This window comes from Diabrotica undecimpunctata, chromosome 6 (assembly GCF_040954645.1).
Source record: "Diabrotica undecimpunctata isolate CICGRU chromosome 6, icDiaUnde3, whole genome shotgun sequence".
In the NCBI taxonomy this organism is placed as follows: Eukaryota; Metazoa; Arthropoda; class Insecta; order Coleoptera; family Chrysomelidae; genus Diabrotica; species Diabrotica undecimpunctata.
In genome coordinates this window covers 155,628,480-155,650,780 of record NC_092808.1, presented here as the reverse complement: position 1 = coordinate 155,650,780, position 22,301 = coordinate 155,628,480, and the positions used below count along the sequence as shown (strand labels likewise).

The 22,301-nt window shown below is 34.1% G+C and overlaps 1 protein-coding gene across 6 annotated transcripts in view; it reads right to left on the bottom strand.

The window, feature by feature from the left end:
- hlk (hulk) overlaps positions 1-22,301 on the bottom strand; it is a 93,867-nt gene that overhangs the window by 57,045 nt on the left and 14,521 nt on the right. For all 6 annotated transcript variants that reach the window (XR_011951313.1, XM_072535894.1, XM_072535895.1 and 3 more), the window contains exons 2-3: positions 10,370-10,552; positions 5,764-5,904 (exon numbers count right to left, since the gene is read on the bottom strand). Coding sequence is in view for 5 of the 6 variants with exons in the window: in XM_072535894.1 (XP_072391995.1) it covers positions 5,764-5,904; positions 10,370-10,552 (324 nt within the window). In the remaining variant the exon portion in view is untranslated. The remainder of the gene's footprint in view (positions 1-5,763; positions 5,905-10,369; positions 10,553-22,301) is intronic.

Sequence of the window (22,301 nt, the reverse complement as noted above, 5' to 3'; positions counted from 1 at the left end):
TTCGCTTGTTCTATTCTAAATCTGATTTCTTGTTCTAGATATATAAGATTTTTTATCCAATATGGCTGTCTTCTTCTTATAATCTTTTTATTTAATTTTTCTTTATATTGTTAGTTGTAATAATTACAACTCTGCCTGAATTGGTGTGGGGATGAATTGAGTAGCTCTATAACCGATGCAGCCAGTCCCAAGCCCGGATAAAAGAGGAGGGATAGAGGAGTAACACCTCTAAAAAAAACCCAGGGTTCAGCTGACCCGGCTGATAGCACCCTGTGAGGGTCCCTGCCTGGGGTACAGGTGAAAACCGGTCAACGGTCTCGAGAGCAGAGGATGGCTGGAAAAGTCACAATGGTCGAGAGGGCGGAAGAACCAACAGCGTCTGATCCAGAATGGGCGGCTGAAGAAAAGGTCCTCCAAACGGGGGTTGTGGCGTTAGGAATTAGCAACCTAACACACAGAAAAACATAAGGGTAAGAAGAACGAAAATCGCAAGATGAAAAAGCCAAATACGGAAACACATCCCCGGGTGGAAATCTCCTCTGATTTCCACACAGGGTGTCTGAGGACACACCTCTGATAGAGGGAGCCCCATCGGATACGGGGGGGGGGGGGGGGCAGGCAATGTTATATGTGCAACATGGAATATGCAAGGATGAAACAAAAAGGCGACGGAAGTGATCAAAAAGTTTAAAGAAAGCAACATCGATATACTAGTAACAACAGAAACCAAAAAGAAAGGAAATGGAACGGAAACAATAGAAGACCATATCCACTGCTGGAGCGGAGTTAATAAAGAATGTAGAGCAAAGGCAGGAGTGGGAATATTAATCAAAAAAATAAGTGAAAGAACAGGGTTAGAACATGGGAACCAATCAAGAGAATAATTAAAATGCATATAGACATATACGGTAAAGGAACAACTCCAAAATCAAATAGAGCTAATTAAAAAGAACGTGGAGATAATTATAACAGGAGACCTTAACGGCAGAACCCTAAGGAAAGATAAAGTAGTGGGGAGATTTGGAGAGGATGAACAAAACGATAACGGAGAACGTCTGATTGAATTATGCGAACTAAACAACCTAAAAATCACCAACGGACTCTTCAGACATAAAAATATTCATAAATATACATGGACGCAAGAAACACGAAAGCTGAAATTGATAATAGACTACATAATAATCAAACAAGATACCACAATAAAGATCAAAGATGTGCGAGTCAAAAGAGGAGCAGAATGTAGAACGGACCATAGACTACTGACAGCAAAAATGGGCATTAATTGGAAACATAACAAGACCCCCTCCACAGAAGAACCGTTGAACACTATAAGAGAAAAACAATACAATATAGAACTACTCAAAGAACAATCAATAAGAGAACTATACCAACAACGTCTAGACCAAAAATTAATAGAATTTAGATACGGCAACATCGAAGAAATATACGAGCATATAAAGGCGAGTATAAAGCAAGCAGCATTCGAAGCCCTTGGGGAAAAAGAACATATAACAAATAAACAGCACTATCATGAAATAAATGAACCAACAAAAAGAATAATTGAAGAAAAAAAGCAACTATACAGAAAATGGCTGACTACAAACAACGATGAAGTTTATAAAGAATATAGAGAAAAAGATAGAAGTGAAAAAACAAATAACACAGCAAAAGAATGAAGAATGGGAAAGAATCTGCTCAAATATTGAAACATATATAGGAGGTACAAGAACTTCGCAGTCATGGAAAGTACTGAGAGGATTGAAACAAAACTCAAAAGAAAAAATTAAATTGGGAAATATACAGGACAAAGAATGGAAGGATTACTACAAGAGACCACAATTCATTAGAAAAGAAAACAGGCGAAGACGAAGCAGATTCCCACAACAAGAAATAGAAATAACAGATAGGGAAACGAGAACGGCCATAAAAGCAATCAAAAATAAGAAAGCACCGGGACCTGGAGGCATCTCACCTAAGCTTATAAAATACGGATCAAAAAAATTACACCGGATGATACAATGGATATTTCAGAAAGCCATAAATGGAGAACAGCTCCCAAAGGAATGGACGGTGGCATATATGACATCTATATTTAAGAAAGGAGATAGAAAACGATGCGAAAACTACAGAGGAAGAAGCGTAATATCATCAATAGGAAGATTATATGGGAAGATACTGCGAGAAAAGATAGAGCAAGCGATAAAAGGCAAAATCGGGGAGGATCAGGCAGGCTTCACGGCAGGAAGATCATGCATAGACCACATATACACACTGGAACAACTGTTGGAAAAGAAAAAAGCAAAAAATAGAGATATACACTTGGCATTTGTGGACCTGAGAAAGGCGTATGACTCTGTACCAAGGTCAGAACTATGGGAGGCAATGTACAAATTAGAAATACAGACGGAACTTATAGAAGCTACAAAAGCTCTGTATAAAGAAAATATTAAAATGGGAACAAGAATCATAGGAGACTTCACCACAACAAAAGGGCTCCTGCAGGGTTGTTCCACATCTCCAACCCTATTCAAAATATACTTGGAGAAAGCCTTGACTACATGGAAAAGAAAATGCGAAGGCATGGGAGTACCGGTACGGAACGAATACCTATATACGTTAAGTTTTGCAGACGATCAAGTAGTGATTGCACAAGACCAAGACGACCTCAGCTACATGATGAAGAAACTACAAGAAGAATATACCAAGGCTGGCCTAGATATTAACCTCGCGAAAACAGAGTACCTATCTACAAGTGAAGAAGACATAGAAGATCTACAGATTGATGACAACGTAACAATCAAAGGAAAGGATAAATTCAAATACCTGGGGTTTATAATCACGAAAAAGGCAACAACAGAGGAAGAAATTACACAAAGATTAGGACAAACAAGAACAGCAATCCGACAACTTAACTCAGTATGGTGGGATAGACACCTAAATATGAAGACAAAAACGCAGATTTATAAAACATTAGTGCGAAGTATTATGACATATGGGGCTGAAAATTGGATCATAAACAATAAAAACAGCAGTAAGATAGTAGCAACAGAGATGGAATGCCTGCGATGATGCTGCAGAGTAACAAGAATGGATAGGAGAAGTAATGACGAAATAAAGCAAAGAACATCAATAGAAACAGACATACTAACATATATAGAACAAAAAAGACTAAAGTGGTATGGACATGTAAGAAGAACTAGCGACAGCAGATGGATAAAGAGAATAACCGAATGGAGCCCCATAGGAAGGAGGAGAAGAGGACGACCCCGAAAATCCTGGAGGAACGAAGTAGACGACGCCATGAGTAAGAGAGGACTAAACGATGGAGAATGGAACAACAGAGAGAGATGGAAATGGTTGAGCGAGGGAAGGCAGTGAATACTGTAGAATCCCTAAATATATATATATATGTAATAATTATTACTACAAAAATTATAACAGATCTTACCCATTACTGAGCAATGATGACTCCGTATTTACTGGAAATATACTCTTAACATCTCATAGTTGTTTGGTACGTATTGCTCTGTTGATTACTATGTAACTATGTTTTGTTCTCTTGTATTTTCAAGTAATATGTATTTTTGTCGTGATTAACGATTGAAAATGGTATTATCTATTCCCAATTCCTTCGAGGAGCAGAATTTATTAAACCTTGGATTCATGTCTGATATTACTAAATCTTCTGCTTTAGCATTAAAGTCACCCAGGCCCAGGACTATACTCTTTTATAGTAGTGTTATCTAGGAACCATATATTATTGTTTGGTTGACCATTTACTTTAATTCCCATAGTCCGTACGGGGGCCTATTCCAATGTAGCAAGATAGCATCTAACATGAAAAATAATGAAAATATCTTAGAATTTTGAGGGCCTGCGTAGCGCGAGTGGTAGGATGCTTGCCTCGCATGCCGGTGGTCCGGAGTTCGAATCCTACCGCCGGCAAGAACAACTAGACATTTTTAAAAATGTCTATAGGTCGACTTAGCCTGAATAAAATGAGTACCTTGGGTAAAACCAGGGGTAATAATAGGCGATTGAAGCGTAGCACTGGCCATGTTACCTTCCTTGTATACCGTATTCCCTAGATATAGCAGACTACCCTGCTATACTCCCAAAGCCGCGAGCGGTATAAAACGGGAGACTACTATTATTATTATATCTTAGAATTTTTCGAAAGAAAAGTACTAAGGCGAGTCTATGGATGGAACAGAATGACAGAAGAAGAACGCTTCTGGATAGACCCATTGGTCAGGGAAGAAGAGGAAGACCCAAAACAAGGTTCCTTGATAACATCGTTGAAGACATGAGAAATATGGGAATACGTGTTTAGCGGAGAAAGGTGATGAATAGGGAACACTGGGGAGAAATTCTTGAGGAGGCTAGGACTTATGCAGGATTGTAAAGCCAGAATGATGATGATGGAAGTGAGAAATCGATTATTTTATAACCAATAAACGCTTTCACAATTTCACGTGACGTGAGCCGCCGCATGTCCTTGAGCAGACATCGGCTCTCAATTTTAGAGGAAAATTAATACAATTATAACGATTTCAGAAACAATTATAAAGATATGACATCAAAGCTTTGAGGGGACTCAAGAAATTAAGAGAACTTTGAGGAAATTAGGGACTTAAAACTGAAATAAAGAAAAACTTCGAAACACAAATCAACTGAGGAGCAAACTTCTTTTTCTTCTTCTTATAATACAAACGTTTTGGCTGCCGACCAACTGGACATCTTGATTCTTAGGATTTTACTAACTAGACCAGAAAAATTACCAAATAAAGACTTGGTATGGGCCTAACAAAGATTTTCGTTCTTTATCCTTCTGCTCATATTTGGTAGATAATATTTATGTCAATTTGTATTACGTAATCCTTTGACACTGATTTCAACCTTTTATTTTTGATATCTTTAATTGTGTTCTTCTTTTTATATCATATTTTTTAAAGTTCTAATCTAATTTTTTGATCTTACAAATAAAACATAAGAGAACATTTGTCAAATCTCTCTTTTAAAAACCCCTGTATGTTGACATTGGTTCCTTAGTTTATTACATCTAAAAATATTAATACTTTTCAGTCTACACATAAAATATAGTGTGTTGTGATAAACTGAATATAGCTGACCTATTTTAAAACGCCGTGATATCTGTCTGTATTTACGATGTTGAGTGTTGGTTTGTACACAATGAAAATTTTACTCATATAATCAAGAAGAAGAAGAAAGAATTAAGGAATAGAAGTGAGGAGACTAAAAAAGTAGATATTTTTCACAGAAATGGATAGAAGCTTTAAGTGTTACCTTGTCGAAAGAACAAAATACACAAAGTTTTTCCGAATATCTAAAAATTTAGATTAGATTTTAGTGTAATTGTTATAAAGATAACAATACAATAAATATGTAAAAAAATAGTTAAAGACGTATGTTTTATTGTAAAAAAAATCAAGAACTATAAGAAAACCGCAACTTTAGAATAAATATCTTGAAACCAAAGAAATGAGATGAAAGCTTTTGCGGAAATGATATTCTTAGGTACCTGTATCTTTATGTTTTGAATTTTATTTATTTAAAATATTGAATGTAAAAGATTGGTTAATAAAAAAATTCGTTAAAAACATATTAACACTACGATCTATCGAGTGATTCTTGAAATTGTTAGCTTCTATCTCCTTGGACATATATCTGTTAGCACATACATGTCGCTAAATGCTGATTAATTAATTAGAAGTTTTTAGGTAAATGAGTTATGCTACTTACAAAACAAAACAGCAACGAAGTCAGTGTCTTCTACAATTTTATCCAAAATTCTGGCATTGACTTCTTCAATTCGATCAGGTAGGTCCATTGCTTCTAAGCTGGTAAGGAAATCTAGGACTTGTTCTTCATCCATCAAGTCACCTGGAAAGAAAACATATGACAGTTTATTGATAATTTTCTAATAATGACTATTTTACTAGACTATTTTTAACTGATAAAATATCATAGAAACGCCACGTCTCCTACTGACAAAACTCCTTTCTGCCTGTGATTTCTCAGCGACAAACTTATGACAGATCTGTCACGAAGATATGGTGTGGTGTGGTAATTCTATTATTGTCAGTTTGACAAACGTCATTGAGCTGTAATCAATTTTCGACAGATATAATGAACCCAGACGAAAAATCAAGATTTCGATGCCAGTCAGGTGAAGAAATCAAAAAATTTGCCTCGGAAAATGTTCCATTGAACACGCAGAGGTCCAGAAGCTCTATTTGGACACAATTTTCAGGGTTCCTAAGAGTGAGAAATTTTACGCTTGAAAGATGTACTACCATAACAGAACTAGCAAAAATGCTCGAGGATTATGCCTTTAACATGAAAAAAAGCAATGGCAAAGACTTTAAAGAGTCGTCTATAAAATCAATGTGGAATACTACAGCAAAAATGGTACAAGAAAAATATTTCACGAAGTACGGCATAAAAATCAACGCTTTCACAGATATATCTTTCAAATGTACAAGATTGGCCAGAGATACCAAGTGGAGGCAGCTTGAAAGTGTTCAAGGAAAAAAAAATTCAGTTCAAAAGCATTATTCACTGAAGAACTATTATTAAAAATCATCCAAAGCTATGACGAGGAAACCCCCGATGGAGCACAAAAAAGTTTTTTCACCTTTGCTCATTTGAACTTGCTTGGAAAGGCAATGATGCCATAAACTGCAAGATTAACTTTTTCCAGAAAAAATTTGATGTTATGAGAGAACTTACGGGCCGAATTGAATACAACAACATTTTTTCCAAAACAAATCAAGGTGGTTCGAAAAGTTTGGCAAGCAGCAAATGGCTGGTAAGAAATTCGTCAAACGAAAATTTATGCCCAGTTAGATTATTTTTAAAATTAATGGAAAAAAGGGGACCAAAGATTTTATCAGACAGACTCTTTCTTACCGTTCACCCCAACTGGAAGGATGAATCTTCTTGAATGGATGATCTTGGTTCTGTCCACTAAGAATTAACACCTTATCTAAGCTTATAATAATTGTACATTTAACACATTCAGCCCAGATAGCCGACCTGTTGTAGCCAAATCTAAATGTAAACGTTGGATACCAACTACAAGAAAAGAAACGGAAATATTCTTTGGGTAACTATATGGATGGGATTGCTAAAAGCACCACGATTACGCGACTATTGGAGCAGAAATTACTTATTTGTTACCAATATAAGACACATAATGTCTAGAAATCGTTTTGAGCAATTACTTTCAAATATTCATTTCAACAATAATGAAACAGCGCCACAACCAAACTCACCAGATTTTGATCGGCTTCACAAAATATCTCCGTTGGTTCAAAAACTTATTTCTAGATTTCAGCAAATTATTACTCCAGGAGAAAATGTCTGTATTGAGGAGACGATGGTACCTTATCGTGGTTGCTTGAAATTCAAGCAATATATCAAAAATAAAAAACACAAATTTGGTATCAAATTATATAAGCTTTGCTTAGAAAGCGACTACACTTATGACCTCAAAATTTACTATAAAAAAGATAGTCAGGGTGGTCAAAATGCCTCTTTATCTGTTGTTCTATCACTTATGGAAGGGTTGTTAAATAGTGGTCGTATACAAGCGTCGCTCTTGCTCATACACTGCTCAGCCGTACAACTCACTTTGTAGGCACTGTTCGGTCAAACAAAAAAATGAATTGTGCCGAGGTTGTCAAGAAAAAAATTTAAAAAAAAAATTAAAAAATTGCCTTACAAAGTAATTCCGGAGTTGTAATGTTAAAATAGTGTGACAAAAGGGATGTCTTGATGATTAGTACAAACCATGGGGATGAAATATTGAAACGTCTACACAAAGGCAAAGAAATTGAAAAGCCCAAAATGATTGTTGATTGTTGATTACAATGATTCAAAATCCTTTATTGATCTCTCAGACGAGAAAAAAGCGTATTCACATTGCTAGAGACGAGAAAATAAATGGTACAGGAAATTAGATACAGAATTATTGTTTGGTAGTGCCTTGGTGAATGCTCATATTGTATATACACAGGTTACACAAACTAAATTGACTATAACAGAATTCAAAACAGAAGTCGCTATAGAACTACTGGGTGAAATGTCCCCTATTGAAACTAATATCAACGATATCACCGATGTCAGTCATGAGCTTGTAGAAGGAAGAAAAAACAGATGTGTGGTTTGCCACGTCAGAATGAAGAATGAATTGGGACGGAAGGAAGCTCAACACATAGTGCTGCACATTCTGAATAAAATCTTTTATTTTTTTCATAAAGTTTTATAATTTCCATATCTTTCGTAAAAACCGTCTCACATCCGATCAGGAAATATTATTTTGCTCCTTGGACCACCCTGTCCAACTTACAATGTAATTTATATAGCTGTGGGGACACAGGTGATGCCACGGTGTCCTAAATACAAAACTGTAGTATGGCTTTAGAGTGATGCCTCACTGTCCCAAGGGTACTATTTAGTGAGGCATCATATTGATGCCACCCGGGGCTGAACGTGTTAATATTGTTAACAAATAAATAAAGATTATGTTTCGTTGATATGGTGCATTAATTGTCTTGTGAAATAGTCTTGTCGAATATCATTCGAGAGAAACTTATTTACCGGCAAAATTCTCTTCTGGTTTTATTCAAGTTTGTTGCCTTTTGGCAATTTTCGCTCATGAAATTTTGGTAAAATCGATCCACTGACGTCTCGTGATTTAAGTGTCAAAATTTAATTTTCAAAAATTGCCAGGCAACAAACTTTCATAGTCAAAAATATTGCAGTCAAAATTTTTTCTCTTGTGATATTATATACGATAACACTTTAGAATATTTTCTATGATTATAGTTGGATTAATAAGATCAATAAGCAATTTTGTTCCAAACCAACTTATCCAAAATTGTTAAACACTAAGATCCCATTCATTATGTGCCTTAGAGCCTAATTTCTAGTAACATATTTCATAAAACCAGCAAAATAATCTACTTTTAACATTTGCAGTAATTGAACCAACTCAAAGATACTTGGTCTTCTTGGATCTTCTTATCAGATAGTATTTAGTAACTAGACAGTCTCGACGTTCTCCGTTGGAACAGCTGTTGTTCATGGCATTTATTTTTTAATATAAACCAAAGTCTCATGTAACCGACAAGACGAATTCCAAAGCTAAGGGATCAGACTCAATAAATCACAGCGTAGAAACTCTTTAAGTACAACACCTTGGCCAGAAACGTAAATCATCTACAGATAATTCCTACTTCCAACACATAGAAGATTATAATACCCATATTCGTCCATCTGAAGATCTGATCTACTGGCAATCAAACTTCTACTGATGCGATAATCGTAGCGATTAACGGTTGCCTACTAAAGTCATATTGTTTGAGCCTTTGGACTCTTGGAAGAGATACCATTTGCTCGTTTGACTATAAAGTATACGGCCTTAGACGTATTCAAGCATAATCTTACAGATGGTAGCTTCACACTATTATTAGCTCGAGTAAGTGACTCAACGAAACGTTCGAACTTACGGTTTCTCCCATGCTAAGTAAGAATACTATCCCAACACCGTAACGTGTCATCAGTAGGGTTAAATAGACTATCTTAAGATGGTCTAACTGGCATATTTAGATATTATCTTCTAAAAAGTTTTTATATCGGTAACGATGTAGAAAGATGCATAAATAGTGTTTCTTAATCATCGTCATCCAGCCTTCATTTATTACGTCTACAGCTGGACATAGGCCTCCCTTAAACTCCTCCATTTTTTACGATTTTGTGCTCTTTGTTGCCAATTTTTGGTCTTGGTTGGCCTTATGTCTTGAGCCCAACGTGCATGTGGTCTTCTTCTACTAAGTTTGTCTGCTGTTGGCCTCCAATTTGTAATTTTGCTGTTTTATCGTGAGTCGTGCATTATCGCTAAATGGTCTGCCTAGTTCTCCTAGCTCCATTGTCTGCCAACATCAGCAATACTCGTCCTTCTTCTGAGATCTTCGTTTCTTATTCGGTCCTGCAACGTCATTCCCAGCATTGACTGTTCCATTCGTCCCTATGCCGCTCTCAATTTCGAAGCCGTAGTGTTGGTTAGAGTCATAGTTTCTGCCCCATAGGTCAAGACCGGTAATACACATTGAACAAATACTTTTCTTTTGAGGCTAATTGGTATGTTGGTCCTAAGTGTGTCTCGTAGTTTTTTAAAGGCTGCCAAATTGTTTCTTAATACAAATCTTTGATCCCAATTGCCATTTCTTATTAGTATGGAGGGGTAATATTCAGGCCTCTGAAGGTATAAAACTTTGTAATAACAATATTAAACAAACACGTTTAAATAATTTACAATAAGTACTTTCATGTATTAACTTACCTTCGTAGATGATCGGTTCTTTTTCCCTAAAGTAGGTGAGAGCAGGAAACTTGGTGATGCCATATTGTTTGGCCAGTCGTTTGTCGTTAATTTTGACAAAATCTACTCCAAATGAGTCGGTGTCGTCGTCGATTTGCTCTAGCTCCTGGAGTACTTTGTCGCATGTGGTGCAGCTCCGCGCATCTGCAACAAATAAGAGAAAATTAGAAGAAAATGGCATATAAATATTATCAAACTGTCTTGAATAAAGAGGATATAAGGACAAATTTAAATCCACTGATTCAGTAAATATTCAACAGTCGTAAGTCCACGAAACGGAAAATCTGCGAAAAACATCTTCACTGTCCAAGGAAGTGTGAAATTTAATCCTAGGCAGTAAATTTTACATTGCTTACATTAATTCGGCCTTTCCAGACTACAACTTAGCGAGTTCTCCGTCGTAACTTGGATCTATACACGTATAAAATTTAACTGATGCAGGAACTAAAGGTAGACGACCATATTCAACGACGTGAGGTCGATATATGGGCTCTGAAGCAGTTGGAAACTGACTCTAATTTTTATCGAAAAATCGTCTTCAGTGATAAGGCCAATTTCAATATACAACAATATACAGCAAATGTGAGTCAAGAACGTCTAGTGTATCCCAAAAAGTCAATGTTTGTTGTGTATTTTGAGCAGTGCATATTGCTTTGAAAGCAATGTTGACCACACTAGTTCTTTTGACCTGAATTGAATGATATGGACACCAACGATATGTGGTTTTAACAAAATTGAAATTGAGATTTGACCCCGATAGACTCTTTCTCGTGGAATTTCATAAATTAGAGGTCTACGCGAATAAACCACAAACCACGGCGGCTCTCAAAGCCAGCATAGTCCATGCCATTGGTCAAATGCAGCCTAGGCAGCCAGGCATTGACAGGTCTTTCAAGCGAATAAAAAGTTTCGATGGTTTTAATTTAAAGATAGAAAGCGCATAATTAAAGATCTTATAACTGGATTATCATAGAGAGCTATATCTAGCATAATTATTAAGGCCCGAGAGTATCGCAAAAGATAATTGTATAGTGAAACCCCAAAAGAAAGACGACATAAATTCTCTTTTAAAGAAACATTATGGAGATGAGGGGAAAATTTTTGAAGAATTACATTTTTACAAGCATTTATGAGACGATCCATAAGAAGGAGTTGCAACTGAAGAAGATGAAGTGTGCCTTGCTGTTAATAAGATACCTCTTTTCCAAATTTAATTTTTTATTGGTAAGTTTTATATTTCAAAGTAAAATTTGAGCAAAATAAAACAGTTTTTCAAAAACAACTGAATTTTTTATACCTAAATTATATTTGTAAAGTATTATTGAACTATTTATCTAAAAATTTCCATTAAGCTTGGTTTCAAAGCTTGTTTCCACCTTGATACAGTGCAAACCTCACATTCTACAAATTTTAATACCAACGTGTATTCCCCACCATATCTTTATAAAATCCCTTAAGTTAATTTCTAAATGTAAACAGAAAATTCGTTATAGTTGACTTCATAATATTGTTTGTAGACGTTTTTTTCATTTCCTCTAAAATTTAAGAAGTGAAGAGTGTGACTTTTGCATCTATACCCTTCATATAATTTAAAAATTAAGCCAGATATATAAAAAACTAACAGACTACTGGAAAAAAATACAAATCAAGGCACTTAATATAATAAATGGACAATCACTCAAAGGCAGATATAGAAGCAAAATCATAAAACACAGATGCAAAAACCAGAATATCACTATTCTTTTTGTGAATTAAGGTAACTTTTTTGTGTTTAAATTTAAAGTAAAGACAGACATTTTTTTAAGTAATATTTTGCTTTCGTTAAAATTTAAAAATTGTATTATTTAAAATTGTAAATTTTAGGTTTTGACTTTAGCTGTTATTTTATTTGTTTTCAGCTTTTTAAATTTAATGTTAACGTATGACAGCTAGCTTTATTATTTTTTTATTAGTTTGTTTCGGTTTAAAAAAAAGGTCCTCTCTTGCAGTAACAATTTTTTTTGTAAGTTTATCTAGTATCTCCAACTCCTAGACTTTGTAAATGGATGACATGTAAGTTTTTTTGTATTTTTGTATTTTGCTACTATTGATGTAATATTTTTGCATTGTCTTATTTTTGTAACTATTTGTGGTGACACAACAATAAATTTCACCCCTGCCAGTCCTGACAGTCCCTGCCGGACTCCTCGAGGAGTCCGGCAGGGATGCATCTTGTCGCCACTTTTATTTAATCTGTATAGTGAAGCTATTTGTGAACAAGCACTCGAGGAAGAAGATCTTGGTCTGATAATAAATGGTGAGACGATCAATAATATAAGGTATGCTGACGATACGGTTCTCCTAACGGGAACGCTAGTAGAACTACAACATCTCGTTCAAAGTCTCAATATATACTGTAACAGTTACGGCTTGAAAATTAATTTGAAAAAAACTAAATTTATGGTAATCACGAAATCAAAGAACATCAGAGCTAATCTTGTAATAGACAATACAACGATTGAGCGTGTGTCCTGTTATAAATATCTAGGTGCTTGGATCACAGACGATACTGATCAAACAAAAGAGATTAGATGTAGAATAGAAATCGCTAGATCAGTCTTTAATAGAATACGCAAACTCTTTTGCAATCGTGATATCAATATAAAGTTACGAATACGAATGCTGCGGTGTTATGTCTTTTCTACCCTGTTGTATGGAGTAGAGGCTTGGATACTAAAACAGTTGACCACAAAAAAACATCGAAGCTTTCGAGATGTGGTGCTATAGGCGCATTCTCAGAATATCATGGATGGACCGCGTCACTAACACGCAAGTACTCCAAACTTTAGACAAAAGATGCGAAATTCTAAATGAGATAAAAACTAGAAAGATGGAATACTTGGGGCACATTGTGAGAGGTGAAAAGTACGAACTTTTAAGAAATATCATGCAGGGCAAAATTAAGGGCAAAAGAAGTGTGGGAAGAAGAAAAATATAGTGGCTTCGTAATCTACGTGAATGGTTCGGGTGTAGTTCGATTGAACTTTTTAAGCGCGCTGCTAACAAAGTCGCAGTGGCCATGATGATTTCCAATCTCCGCTAGGAGTGGTACGAGAAGAAGAAGAACAATAAATGTTTAATTTTTTTTTACATTTTGTTTATTTTTTTAGCTAATCCTTTTTTGAGTTTCATTTGAAAAAGATATGTTTTTCATTTTTAATAATTATTTCGATAGTTACAACTAGCTGTTCTAATAGCTATAATTAGGTACCTCGAAGTCGCGTCCTTTTTAAATTACTAGAAGGGTTTCCTGTTTCCTTTCTGTGTTTTGTTTTATTTGCCCCAAGAGATTCATGACCTCTTGTTTCATATTTTTGTAGTTGCCCCAATCCAAACCCCTTGTCATTTACTTATCTACGACCCCAGCTCTCCTAACAAACCCTGAGTGCCGTTCGCACAAGTAACGATTATTTTGCTTGCCCTATCTTCGCTCCCATAATTTCTGTCCCCAATTTTCAACCCCATAATCTTACCCTGTAATAGGCAAAATATTTTCGTTACAATATTAACTAAATCTAATTTTTTTATGGCATTCGGTGAATCTATTCACTTATAGAAAACAATTATTGAGACAATTATTTAAAAACATCGTCTATTATTATGTTACATGTAAGTTGTTTGTATCTGCAACATTAAGCAGTATCCTTAATTAATTATTTCAAAATTGCCAAGTTGTGAGTCAACAGGAAAGAATTAATTGAGAAACCAAAAGATGCACAGTAAATTCTAGTAAGTACTTTTTTTGGCACGAGTATTTTGGCATTGTTATAATAAAAAAAGAACAATTGAAGGATCAATGTAAAATCACTATTTATAATTATGGTGTGATAAATTTTGTGTAAATATATTTGTTGAAGCCATTGATATATTTCTTAATTAGAGGAAACTAAAAGTTTAAATAATGTTGGGGGCGGATAATTTCCGCCATTTCAAACAAAATAACATTTATTATTTGACACTTTTATTGTGTATATGATATATTTTCTTCTTCTTCTTCTTCTAATGGCGCTACAACCGTTTATGAGTCTTGGCCTGCTTAACAATGTTCTTCCATTCTGCCCTGTCGCATACTTTCCTTCGCCACTGCCTGATGTTCATGGTTTTAAAATCCTCTCTACGTCGTCTATCCATCTTTTACTGGACCTTCCTCTTGTTCTGTTTCCTTGGGGCTTCCATCTCTGGACTACTTTTACAGCTCCATTATCTGGCATTCTTTCTAGGTGATCAAGCCAGTTTAGTCTTCGTGACTTTACAAATCTAATATCTGCACTCTGCATTAGTTCATCCAGCTCGTGGTTCATTTTAATTCTCCACGAACCATCGCTGCATTGGGTTGGTCCAAATATCTTCCTTAGTATTTTGTGCTCAAATATTCTCAGTTGATTTTTATCAGTGGTTGAGAGGGTCCACGTTTTACATCCATATGTGGCCACTGGTCTAATTACTGTTTTGTAGATTCTAAGCTTAGACTCACGATTCAGTAACTTACTTTTCATTAAGTCTATGTATGCATAAAAGCACTTATTACCGCTAAGAATCCGTGCTTATATTTCTTGACTGATGTTGTTGTTGTCATTTATTATTGAGCCTAGGTGGGAAAAGTGGAGGCATATTTGTAGGTATGGTTGTCTATCTTCAGATTCTCATGTTCATTCGATTTTGTGCACTCCATATATTTTGTGTTGCTTTCATTTTTATATAGACCAAACGTAGCAGTTTTTCCTTTCAGTTCTATAACTTTTTCGCTTAATACCCTTTTGCTGCGGCTTATTATGGCAACATAATCTGCATATGCGCATAATTGCATTGATCTTGTATTAATACAGCCGTTTATATCCAGTTTTCTAACAACAGCTTCTAAAGTTAGATTAAAAAGTGTTGTTGATAAGGCACCACCTTGTCTAACTTCATTTTCAATATCAAAGGCCTGCGTCATATCTCCATATATTCTCACCATAGCTTTGGAACCCTCCAGTCATTCGTATAAGTTTAACCAACGTATTGGGTACCTATCCCTAACATAGATATGATTATATAATACAAATATTTAAGAAGCAATATAGTAAATCCTTTTTGTAATGAACTTAAAAAGAAATATAGTTAGAGCCAAACCGGTTAGGTACCACAAGATCTAAAACAGAATGTTGGATAAAATATGTAGAAACGATCAATAATTACACACCTTTATCAAACATATGTGGAGTAAAATAAAGAATATAACAAACAGGCTCTGTTGATTAATGAATAGATTAATTAGAAATAGACAATAAGTAGTCAATAACAAACTATGCAGAAATTGTATAAAAAATAATGGAAACATTTAAGTTTCAAACATCCACAAATACTAACTATAATAAAAAAACGGGTGTGGCAGTCCAGTGGGACTGCCGGTGGAAGTTACACTTCTATACACGCATTCGCCGTTACAAATTTATTTGGGAGTCAATCTGCACAATCATTACATATGTAATTCTATAGGTAAGACATAGCAGAAAGAGAAACAGAATTAATAACAACTTACTAACAATGAAGGATTGACTCAATATTTTGATGAAAATGTATATTTTTATTTTCATATATGTATGAAAGGAGTTGAATGCAAATTTTTCTTTACACGTACTGTGCAGTAAAATTCATTATTTATTTTGTTATTAATATAATAATATAATACAAATTAAACTGCAATATTCATAAGTATTTAAAAATGACAATAATATACATAAAAAAATACACTACAATACAGTGCAACATAATTCTATATAATAATACAATACAAATTAAAATGCAATATCCATAAGTATTTAAAAATGACAATAATGTAATAATATTAATAAAAAAGTCCTCGCCGACTGGGAATCGAACCCCGGTCTCCCGCGTGACAGGCGGGGACTACCGAGGACATGACACAAAGATATTTCAAAATTGACAGTTCTGGATCATACAGTGATTTATTGAAATTATTATTTTGAAATACAAAAGACTAATATAATTATGAACATTTAATAAATAATATAAAACATATCACATAAATAATAATATTAATAAATATTTTATTATATGTATAATATTATATGTATATATATATATATATATATATATATATATATATATATATATCTTTATATAATATATATAATATTAAATTATATATGCAAAAGGAACATTTTTATATTCGAGAGAGGAAGAGAGAGAAAATATATCTTCTGTCTCTCTCTTACTCATTATCTTACATATGTAATGATTTCACAGATTCACTCCCATACAAATTTCCAACGTGGAGCGCGCGTATAGAAGTATAACTTCAAAATTTCTTAACATACAAAGAACAAAAAGAAAAGAAAAGGAAAAAGAAAGTATCCCTATTAACATAGTACACAATATTGAATCTACAAATGCACTTATCACGTATGATAAGTAGGCAAAATAAGTAGGACTTCATTGGGATTGCTAACCCTTAGATGAAATGTCTCTGAAGACTTGGTGATAGCAATTGATCAAAATAACATATTAGGACGTAAATCTGAACAAAGCAGTCAACGTAACCGGAGGTATCTAATGACCATAGCCAACATTGTGTATAATTAAATATGTTAAAATATGATTTATACCAGTAGCAATCATCAATACGTTGGAATTTAAAGTGTGAAAACCTGACAGTTGGTTGGAAGAATTGTAGAATAGGTATTATTGTAGGTGGATTGAAGTTAGATAAAAGTTTTGATTGTAGATAGGTAACCATCTATACATACAGTACTAGTCAAAAGTCCATTCCACCCTGGTATCTTTTGGACGGTTATACTTATAATAGTGAAATTTGGAGGGAGGTCTAATACGTCACCTGTTATGACTAATTGAGAAGCCTACGTCTGTTTATTTCTCCCTCCAAATTTCACTCAATAACCGTTCAAAAGATACGAAGGGGGGAAGGGTCTTTTGACTAGAACTGTATATCTGACTCAAGGGTGATGAGCTAAAAAATTTAATAATAAAGTCCTACATGCTTTTATTAACAATTGTTGCCTGGAATTTAAAAAGCAGATATTTTAGCATTTGTTAATTGATGTATATACGCACATACATCAAAAGTTTTCTATGATCAATTAAAAGATATACTTAGAGATATTTAATTACAGGAAAGAGTCATAATAGTAGTTGATTCCACGGCGTATGTGGATCAATTCAAGAGAGGATTTGAAGTAATACATTTAGATTGTTAATACATTCTTTCAATAGAGAGAAAATCAACTAATGACAAATAAAAGTGGAAAAAATTACTCTTAAATAGATTACGTGACTTTAAGGACTACAAGGAAACAGTGAGGCTGTGAGCTAATAACATGAGTTGCTAATGCTTTACATCAAAGTAAAAAAGCAAAACTAAACCAAAATAGTTTAGACAACAAAGGAAAGGACAACAAAAAGTTAAATGCTGGATGTTAAAAGGTAATAACAAAGGTCCATTCAGAGAAAAATAGTAGAAAAAAATTAAAAAATATTGCTATTGAAATTCTTGAAAAATCTTCAGGAGAGAAGTTTAAAAATAAAGAGACCTAATAGTAGTCAAACGAAGTTCAAGGAAACTGAATTAATGGTAACAAGAAATAAGTCGGATGAAGATCTTCAAAACTATAAGGTCACGAAAAAAGAAGCGAAATAGCAGTAGAAAAAGATAAAGCAGCTTTTTAAAATAAGCCAAAGAAGTTCTTGTGAATCCGGCAACAGTGTTGGAATTTGTGGGTGTTGCAACTGTGACAATTTTAGCGCAGCTCGATTCCAAACAGCGCGACTACCGCTTAGATAATCAAATGCCTGAGTGCTTCTTAAATTAATTTTATTTCATTCATTACATTTCGTAGAACAGAAAAAAACAGTATTTATATTGTAGTGTACTTTGTTTGTTTCTATTTTTTCCAAGCAACTATATTTAATTTTTTTTATATTATGACAAATAATAGAAACGGAATGATTCAGATTAAGTGATGGTTCTATTTTTGAAATCATTGTATTTATAATCTAGACATTCGTCGGTAGAGTTGACCTCACAGATATGTGTAATAAAAAAATTCGCACAGTAAATGTATCAGCATTCAGCATTCGTACAAAATGTATACGTTTGCTTTTGAGACATTATTAAACTGGCACAAGTATCAGATCAGTAAGAAAGTGGCATGCAAAAGGACAAGATTAAATGTGTTTTAGGCAACCTCAGCATACTGGGAAAATACAGATCTCTTTCAGAACACTTCGTGGGTCTTTAATATCTGTACGATTTGCCTCCACCTCCTTTACATCTTATCTCCACCCTTGTATTCCTATTGCATTTAAATTTTTTAAGATATTTTCCTTCCATCTGAGTCTAGGCTTACCTAAGAGACTCCTGACGACTGGATTCTCCTCCCATATCTGTTCGATATGCCGTTCGTCATGAGTTTTTTGCACATATCCTGCCTACCTTAACCACTGGGCTTTTATTTTCTGTTTATGCTTGGTTCTTGGTACGTGCTTTCCAATTCTTTATTTATTCTTATTTGACATTGTCCAGTTATTCTCTCAGCTGTACATACATACATTTTCTCAGTATTTAGCATTCAACAAGACTTTAAACAATTCATTGTGTTTTAGTCTGTGTGAGTGATCTATGTTTCTAAGTCGTATATTATGACTTAATCACTGTGCTATATATTCTTATCGTCAATAATTTCGACAGAATTTTTGATTTTAGTATATTTTGTAATGCTTAGAAGCCCGTGTATCTTTTACATTCGTGTCCATATCGCTGCTCGTCAATCTGTTACATATTCAAAATTGTATATCTGTATCATATCTTGTCTATAATATTACCAGTTGACAAGGACAACGCAACTGTAATTAAGGACAAAAGCCAATACCAGGATAAAATTTAAGAATTAGTCACAAGTGAACTTTACACCAAACTAAACAAAGACCCAACCAAATCACTGGAAAACAAAATATATAAAATACTGGACAAATTTAAGGAATATCTGACAGACTACCAAAGAAGAATATTAACACCAAATTATAGCAGGACACCACACTTATGTGGAGTTCCAAAAATTTACAAAGAAAATGTACCCCTTCCTCACACCTATTTGCAGCAGCATGGATTTTTCTTACAGCAGACTGTCAAAGTGCCTTCTAGACATAATAGACTGCCGAAGTGATGACGTATTTTTATTGACATCTGTCAGTTTCACTTTTCAAACAAACCTTATTTAGTGTGAATAATTTGTATTTTTCGTTATTTTTTAATTTTTTTACAGAATCTTTCCGCTTTTTGCAATATCTCAGTATTCTAATAGTTACTACAACAATTTTACAAGGTTGTGTAAATAATAAAGCATGTTGTTTTATAAAAATAGGAATAAAATTCATATATTAGCAAAGTAAGGTTAGAATTTCTTTAACTTAAACTTTTTAATTATATTTCATAGAAATATAACACCGAATTATGATGGTATTATACACCATACTTAAAACACTATACTTAAAAGTAAAATTATACTATACTATACTATATTTAGCAGCAGAGGAAGCACAATTTTAACTTTATAGAAATCTTGAGATTGGGTAAACCCTGGCTTTTCAACTTTTGTTTGGAAAGTAATAATAACAATATGGCCGCCGTGACGTGACACTCCGGCTGTCCATACAGCCTCTAGCACACAACACCACGTCTGTTATCGTGAGCAGACGTCGCTACTATATTTAGACAGGCCGAAGGGGGTGTACTTGTTGATGAAATTTTGTCCATGGTCAATGACAAGCAAAATTGTCTTAATTAAATGTTAAAAAAATATTTATAATCTCCAAATGTTTGTAACAAGTGTTAGTGATATAAAAGTGTTACACGTTCGTATTTTTCACCCTGTATACCGAAAATCTTAATTTTTTCCTTTGCATCAAATTGTGAATAAATAAAACCAACATATTGTTTTCATTATAGTCACTTTATGACTGCGATGATATTTTTAAATCGTCTAGTTCTTACCTTTGGTTATAAATAAAAAAATCAAGTGAGAATTTACAACCTTGGCAGTGGGTGTAAGCTCCGAGCGTTGAAATCCTTTACATGACTAGGTTAATATCTTGCGGAATTTTTGGGTAAAATTTAAACTTTACACTGAGAAAAAAAGTTAATTTAAAGATACTGATAAATATCGAAGATGAGAAGGAAAAATGTCCCATCTCGCATTTTGTCGATTTTTATATTTTTGGTCCAAATAATCTTAAATAGGATCATTGATCAACTTATTAAGGGATATTGGAGAAACGAGGCAACGTTGTCTAAGTACACGCGTATTTTAATTTGGACTATTGAAAATAGACACCATTTGGAATGCGAAATATCCTATCTAATTTATGTGAAGTGGAATAGAACATTGTACTGACTATTTTGATGTAAGTATTGTAAATAGTGACCTGTTATACTATAAAAAGGTATGTGTTGACTCTTAAGTTCTGTAAGTTTTTAGGATAGTATTAAAACCGCTAAGAGTTCTGTGAACACGATCAATCATTAACTTGGACTTTAAAACAATATTTCCGGATCAAACCCTGAAAATTACATCGAAAGTAATAGTATTTTTTAAAAAAGCTTAAGATAAATACTACATTCAGAATCATAATGAACATTCCGATTCAGATATTGACATTAATTTGTTGAACGAGATGTCTAATAAAAATTTGTAGGATGATTTAGAAAATGATGAGAATATAATTGAAAATTAAGTAAACAGAAGAGCACAACAGACGACGACAGACTGTTTCCTCTCAGTAAAAACGTAATATTAATAGACAGTTGACACTGGAAGGTAAACCCTACCATGGATTTACAAAATGAAGCTAACTTATATCAGTACCTTGTGCCAAAGATAAAAACGTAGACAATGTTCTTTTTTTACTGAAAATAGCAGACGTGCTGTATTTGATTAATTTTGGAAAACCACTTCGCCACAAAAACAGTCATTTCTGACTGCTCAATATGCACAAAAAAGTTAAAGAAGGTGCTACTAGGTCCACTACTAAGTGTAAAAGAGAGACTAGACACTTGGAAGAAATATGTGGAAGTAACATTTGTAGATGAAAGGCAGATTGCCATTGAAGACATAGACTGCCAAACAGGACCCCCAATTACCATTAAAGAAGTCACGGCAGCTATTAAAAAAACTAAAGATGGTAAAGCTGTAGGACCTGACAAATTTTATACAGAATTCCTCAAACTTATGGACGAACAAGGAATTAAATGGATAACGACTATATTTAACAAAATATATATATAACTGTTATAACTGGAAATATTCTCCAAAGCTGGTTAAAGTCAACCTTCCTAACTATACCAAAAAAATTAAATGCAAAAACATGCGAAGACTACAGAATAATTAGCACAATGAGTCACTTACTTAAAACGTTTTTAAAAGTGATACATAACAGAATATATAAAATATGTGAAGAATAAGTGTCAAGGACACAATTTGGATTCCGCGATACCTTAGGCACCCAAAAAACTCTATTCGCTATACAAGTGCTTATCCAGAGGTACAGGGATGTCAACTGTGATGTATATATTTGTTTTATCGACTACAAAAAGGCATTTGATAGAGTAAAACATGATAAGCTCATATCCATCTTGAAAGAAGAGGGGTTGGATGATAGAGACTTGCGAATTATATATAATTTATATTCCAACCAAACTGCCAACATTAAAGTGTATGACCAGTTGACAGAGACAATCTTCGTAGACAGAGGAGTGAGGCAAGGATGCATTCTGTCTCCAGTGCTATTTAACATGTATTCGGAGCGTATCTCTGAGCAAGCACTGGGACAACTACAGGAA